At 40.1% G+C, this 7063-nt stretch overlaps 1 protein-coding gene across 3 annotated transcripts in view; it reads right to left on the bottom strand.

Moving 5' to 3' along the window:
- The window catches only part of ZNF407 (zinc finger protein 407), a 370323-nt gene that overhangs the window by 153576 nt on the left and 209684 nt on the right, over positions 1-7063 (bottom strand). For 2 of the 3 annotated variants that reach the window (XM_011367337.2, XM_011367335.2), the window contains exon 5: positions 4908-4991. The exons of the other annotated variant lie outside the window; for it this stretch is intronic. In XM_011367337.2, coding sequence (XP_011365639.1) covers positions 4908-4991 — 84 coding nt within the window. The remainder of the gene's footprint in view (positions 1-4907; positions 4992-7063) is intronic. 3 annotated transcript variants of the gene reach the window in all.

The following is a 7063-nucleotide window of genomic DNA, read 5'->3' as shown; positions in this document are numbered from 1 at the left end:
TTATATGAATGCACCACAGTTGGTTTATCCATTCATCCACTGAAGGACATTTGAGCTGTTTTCATTTGGCGGCACTGCCAATAAAGCCACCATAAACTTTCATGTGCCAGTCTTTGCTTGAGCATACATTTCCTCTTCTCTTGGGTAAGTATCCAGGAGTGGAACGAATAGGTCATATGGTAGGTACGTTAATTTTCTAAAAAACTGCCAAAGTCTTTTGCGAAATGGTCTGACCACTTTACATTCCTAACAAGTGTTCATGAGCGCTCCCTTTGCTCCATGTCACCCACGTGTGGTGTGGTCAGGGCTTCGAATCTGTATTTCTCTAAAGACGCTGAGGATCTTTTTATGTGCACATTTGCCATGCACGTATATTCTTTAGTGAGGTATCTGTTCAAATCTTTTGACCCTTTTTTAACTGGTTATGTGTTTTCTTATAATTGTGGGGTTTTTTTTAAGAGTTCTTTATATATTATAAATACAAAACCTCTACAAGATTCATGATTTACACATATTTTGTCTTCGTATGTGGTTTGTCTTTTCATTCTCTTCACAGTGTCTTTTGAAGGGAAGTTATTCATTTATAAGGTTTACAATTTAACAATGTATGATTTTTCAAGATATAATTTTTTTCATTTAAGAATGAAACTTAATGACTTTGGTGACAGACTTTTGTGACAGACTTTGATGTGGTATCTAAGAAATCTTTGATAATCTGTGATCACAAAAATTTTTCTAAATTTTCTTCTAGAATTTATATAGTTTTAAGTCTTATACTTAGATTATGATCATTTTGAATTACTTTTTATCTACAGTATACAGATCAAAGTTCATGTTTACAGCATGTGGGTAGCCAACTGTTCCAGCAGTGCAGATGAAAAAGATTAAACGGCCTTTGCTCCTGTGTTAGAAATCAACTGACCATGTAGGTGTGAGTCTGTTCTATAATCTCTATTTCATTCCAAGATGTATCTGTTCATTTTGATGATGATACCAGAATGACTTAGTTACTATAGCGTTACAATAAGTCATGAAGCCATGTAGCGTAAGTCCTCAAGTTTATTCACCTTTCTTAAACTTGTTTATTTCAGATTAATTTAAAATTATGAATTTTAAAATCAGCTTGTCCGTTTCTTTAAAAAAAAAAAAAGCCTGATGGGATTTGAAGTGATCAGTATGAGAGGAAATGAAGTCTAACTACACTGAGTCTTTCAATCCATGAAGATGGTATACCGCTCCATTTAGATCTTCTTTAACATCTCTTGGCAGTATTTCGAAGTTGCCGATGTAAAGGCTTTGCACATACTTTGTTAGATTTATCTCTAAATATCGTCAAATACACGCATAATCTATTCTGTTCCATTGATCTACCTTTATGCCAATATAATACTGTCATGACTATTGTAGCTATATATTCAGACTTCAAGTTAGGGAGTACAAATCTTCCACTTTTAATATAATGACTCTAAGTGGTCAAAAAATTAAAGATTTTTTTTAAATTAAGCAAATTCACAAATATATTCTGATGCTTCCTTATTTCATTCAACCTGTGTTTGAAAAAGTGCTGGCATCATAACTCACTGCTGACTTGTTTATTCTAGTAGCCCTCATAGACATCTTGATCCATTTTTCAGAGATTTGACAGGAATCAAGGTGGTAAAAGGGTGACATTATGGATTCACTGTCTGAGTCAGCGGTATAAATTAAAGGTCATCTAAACGCTTCAAAGTTAATTTTCTTGGTTTGAAGGTTCAGCATAAGCACTTTAAAACAATGGTAAATGTAGTTCATTTCATTTAAATTTTATTGCATTTTATGTCATACAAGTTAAACTTAAAAACAACACTTTTAAAGAATAATGTCACTTATATTCTCTATAATTTTATTAATTTGAAATTCATATTAAGCTAGCATAATATTGCAATAAACTATAAATTGTTATTTCATATTTAATTTGATAACACTTTAGATTAAATTCTGTAATATTAAGAAATCTTTAATTATATACAGGCTGACAGAGGGAAAAAAGTATAATGTACCAAAAATGCTACATAAGATACTACACTATAACCACTAAGTAAAGGGAGACTCCAGCACGTTTAGGCTCATAATAGGGGCAGGACTTCATGTCAGTTTATACAAACTACAGTTTACTCAAGTCTGTACACAACAGTTAATCTGCAACTCATAATTCTGTTGCATGTTCAACACTATTTGAACACATTAACTGGTGTTTTTTTTTTAAGTCCAGAAATAATTTCTTCAGGTACCTTCCTCAGGAAAATACACTTTAGAAATACAGAATTACTTTCTGTTTGCTGGTCTCAGTATATAGCAAAAAAATAAAAATAAAAGACAACTTCTAGATTATAAAATTTGAAAGAAAATCTTACAAATTTTTTTAAGAATTTCAGTTTACTAATATTTGTTCATGCTTGCAATGAGACGGGCACATATAAAGAGGTGTGTACACTTAAGGAAGAAGGTTTGATGAACGGATGGAACTGGTTTGGGGCACCGGGAACGTCTTCCCAAAGCCAGGGGAGCGGATAACGCTGTAAGACATTAACTCTTGGACAATGCGACTGTCAGGCAACAGGATGACCTGTAAACATCCTACTGAAAAGAGCAGAACGAAGGTGGACTTCCTTCCCTCCGGTTTTTCCCTAAGATGACATAACGGTGCGCGTTGGTTTAGACTGCGTTGATCTTCATACTTTCCTTGACAAGCAATAGCCCTGACACACGCTGCCTTTCAGGTACCTCTGGGCGAGTGGTGGGGGCCGGGGTGGGGGGACACCAGAGTGGCCACGGGCAGAGCAGTGCCCTCCGTGTGGCAGCGGTCGGTCAGGCTGGACGCTCCTCTGGGAAACGCACACGTCACACACCCTTTTGTGCGGGCTGGGCTGGCGGTTATTAAGCCGGCCAAGACTCACCAACGACACGTGAGGATGTGCTCTTGTGCCCTTGAATCAAGGGTCTCTGACAGGTGATGGAAGTAAATCTCGGGACAGAAGACGCTCTGGTTCAGCCCCCAGACAGCCCGGGCTGCAGTGGGGAATTATTCACGCTGTCTGCAACACTTCCGATTCCCATTCCTTTCCCAGCTGACTGTAATTTGCGTGGGCGCTCTGTGGTAAAAAGGTAAACCACGGCAAAGAGGAACACAGCAGAGAAATACAGATTTCAAAGGCACCATTCAATTCTGGCCTGGAAAAAAATGGAGTGCGTTGCTTAGATCTTATAAAGCCAGCGTAAGAGCGGAGGGCCCAGACTGAGCTGTCCTAAGCTGCTGGCTGAAGCAAACAGTCTTAAGACCCGACTTCGGTACTAAAGAATCGGGTTTGATTTGTGCCACAGTGGCAGATAAATGCCAAGAAGACAGATGCCTGTGTGTGTCAGACATTGTCCTATGTGGTATAAAGTTAATAGCAAAGTAATAAGGAGCCTCCAGACCTGACATAAAATATAAAGTTGTGCCTGCTCGACGCAGGCTTCGCGATCGATCACCTGTGGACGCTGGTGACCGCGGCATCACCGTCCCCACTGAGGCGGGGAGAGGGTGTGGGGCCATGCCGGCAGAGATGGCACATGGAAGGGTCCCCTGGCCCCCCGGGACACGGCAGCAACAGCGACATGTGAACGGTACCAATCGGGCACTAATGTTAAGAATAGACACGCGCACGGACACACTTTGCCACACGCGCTTCCCTCTTCCCCGGGACACCCGAGGATGGCTCCATCCACCAGTCCCTCTCCCATCGCTGACACTGAACCCTCAAGTCGCTGGATTGGAAAACGTGATCACAGGTTGCTCCTACAAACTTAAAACAAACTTTTATGTCTACGAAGTTAAGTTTGTGTTTCCAACGTTACGTTAAACACTGCAGATTTCTCTTCGATTCAGTAATAACTCATCTCATACAGAAATCTGAATCGCATAAGCTCAAGATCTAAAAGGAATGGTTAGCATTAATTTTCATTGATCTTTCAAAAACCATAATGGGCATTTGTCGCCTGCAGCTAACTCTTAAATACAACATATCAAGAATCAAAATGCGCAATAAACAACATATTTTGCATATCTTAATTTCACGCCATTTTGAGTGTCACTGCCAAACTCAGCCTTTCCCACTGTACTCAAAGTATCACATTCAATTACAAATTGTGTTACCGCACGATTTATCACTAAACTAGATCACTTCTGAGAGTAAAGAGAGGTTCTATGATCATTAGAAGGGACAATGCCATACTAGCACTGTCCCAGGCACATAATTTAGAATTATTAAAATAATTACTTATATGACCTATTTCAGCATGCCAACAGGTTATCAACTTTAATACACGGTTAAAGTTTTCATCCTAACCAAGGCATCCATCCATTTTGTGACATCATCGAGAATGTGCCTCGTGAACAACACGACCCTCCTTCATGCTCAGAACTCCCTACAAGGCCCCCTCTTCACGGCCACCCGCCTCTTCCCAACAGCGAAAGTAACTGACACGTGACCACCTGAAACCACGCCCGCGCGGAAACTCACAGAGGGACTGTGGGCAGAGGCAGGGCGGTCAGGTCGGCCAGGGAGACGGAGGGAGGAGGGGCTCGCCCCCGGGTCCCCGTGTCCCAGGCCGAGTCTGGCCTGCAGGGCACAAAGCCTGCTGTACCTGTGCTCGGGAGGCCAGACCCTTCCTTCCTTTGTAACCTGAGTTTTCAGAAGACACCTGCTCCATAAAACATGAAGTAGGCCTACATTTTTAAAAAGTAAAAATAGATGAGTTAAAATTCTGTGTTATGCAAACGGAATTTTGAGTAGAGCCTCGAGTACACAGACTTCACGGGACCCGAAAGGCAAGCGGAAGGACGGAGAGCGGGTGCGGGCGTGGCCGCCGCGACGCCCCGCACTGACCTGTGTGCTGCCGGCGGTGCTTGGTCAGGGCGTGCCGCGTGCCACCCGCAAAGCCACAGAGGTCACACAGGAACGACTTCTCGCCTGTTGCAACAATAAACAGATGAGGGATTGCGGAGGTCACAGATCATTAAAACATATCTATCAAGGCTTTCAGGGTTACTAATTCCTCCAATCAAATGTTTCCATGTAAATATGTCAAATGGGAATGAAATTACCACTGCGGTTTATTGACTGTGATAAAATCTGAAAAGCACCACTGAACATAATTACATACTTGTCAGACCCATAAAAATTAGCTTTATTATCAATGGAATGGTTTTGTACAACTTCATTTCTGGTAGATGTCTTCCAGATGGGGCTGCTTTATGCACTTGAACAGTTTTTATGCATATCCTGATTTTTTACAATTCCCATACATCTGGCCTTCCCGAGCCGAGTAAAGATTGCCTGGAATAGTTAATATACGGTATATATGATCCCGCTTAAATAAAACATATCGAATCTTCTAACAGCTGAAGGACACTGAATTGGTTTCACCTGATTCTATCCGGGTCCGCTTTAATCACTTCCTGCTTAATAATACGGATTCAGTGGTTTCCTCGAACGTGCTGAAGACCCCGAGCACAATGACATCTACGTTACTAAGAACCAACAGCGGGTCAGTGCCGTTTGTTTCTCGAACTTTCATGGCATAAAAAAGGAAGTCTAGAAATTGTACAAAACTCCTATTATTCATCTTTAATGATAACTCTGGACTCAAAACCTCTGCAACGATTAGAGACAGATTTGGCAGACTTAGTATTTGTTAAAAGTACAAATGCTCATTTTCGGGGGCATTTTTACACACGCTAACATTTCGCCCTGCAGTTTATAAATGCAATCCGTCTTTCTTCTGTAGCATATTTAGGCAATAAGTGCTGGCAAGCCGAGCAGTTTGTCCCACAAGGCTCACGACGAAGGGCAAAAGAGAATAAAAATGCTAACCTCGGAGAGATTCAGTGAAATTATAAAGTACTTTTCCAAAAATAAGATAAATCATTTGTATCTATCTTTATCTACTCATTTAGATGTTTAATGCAACAAGTCTTTCGAGGGCTTTGTCTGAGTCGGCCTGCTTTGCTCTGAAACGTTTTGGTGTACCACAACGCAGATCTGGCCTGAGCTGTTCTGGAAATGGTAATTGCCTTTATAAGGTTAGAAAAAATAGTAAATAGAAGGCAGACTAACTTCAGTAATCAGTCTGCCCTTCAGTTAGGAGCATTCCTAGTTTTTCTTAACTTGAACACATATTAATAGAGTTTTAACCAAATTATGTTTAATCTTATTTCACAATGGTATGTTAAAATGTTCCTTATTATCATTTATAAAGTAAAGCTGAATTTAAATATTTTTCCTATCTTTACTTTCCTGTTTGGAGGTTAAGTTTATTCCACTATAGAAAAAAAGAATAGAGTAGATGGCTGTGAAGAATAAAGTTTACTTATAATCACTCATTTAATTATTTAATCAATTAGAAATATAAATCTTTCTAACTAGATGTATTATCAATTAAATAACAGCAAATGTGGACTTTTAAAAAAATCCCAAACGATAACTTCCTTGTTAACGTTAACAGACTATTGTACGTCGAGGCAGAATTGTTCTCTGCGATTTCTTCGCCATCACCGTTTCGTGGGCGGTAGCTCGTGCATGTGTGCACCTGGTGCGGTGTGGAGTGGACATCTCCGGGCTGTGCCATGCAACCAGCACGGTCTCTGATGAACAAAGAGTGTTCTTATGTCCTCCGGACCCCCACGGGGCACGAGTCATTTCTTTCACCAGTGAACTCAGTGACCTACAGCCTCTTATAAAATAAAAACATTCACACACGCAGAAAAGTCCTCACGAGATGGACATTCTTTACAGGTATAGATGCTGCACGTATACCTAAGTTTTATTCCTTTCCTAGTTGAAGAGATGTATAGGCACAAAGACAAAATTATTACTTTTCCACGTGATTTGGTTTTAGATACATTAGTGACCTTGATTTTTTGATGTGCAGTATTTTATTTAGGATGTTAGCCTGCAATGTATTGTATGTCATAGACACCTTGGTGGCTTGATTTGTTTGTCATTCCAAATTCAATTTTCACTCACTTTTTTTTTTTTTTTTT

Source organism: Pteropus vampyrus, unplaced genomic scaffold (assembly GCF_000151845.1).
Source record: "Pteropus vampyrus isolate Shadow unplaced genomic scaffold, Pvam_2.0 Scaffold132, whole genome shotgun sequence".
Classification (NCBI taxonomy): domain Eukaryota; kingdom Metazoa; phylum Chordata; class Mammalia; order Chiroptera; family Pteropodidae; genus Pteropus; species Pteropus vampyrus.
This window is presented reverse-complemented; position numbering and strand designations above follow the sequence as displayed.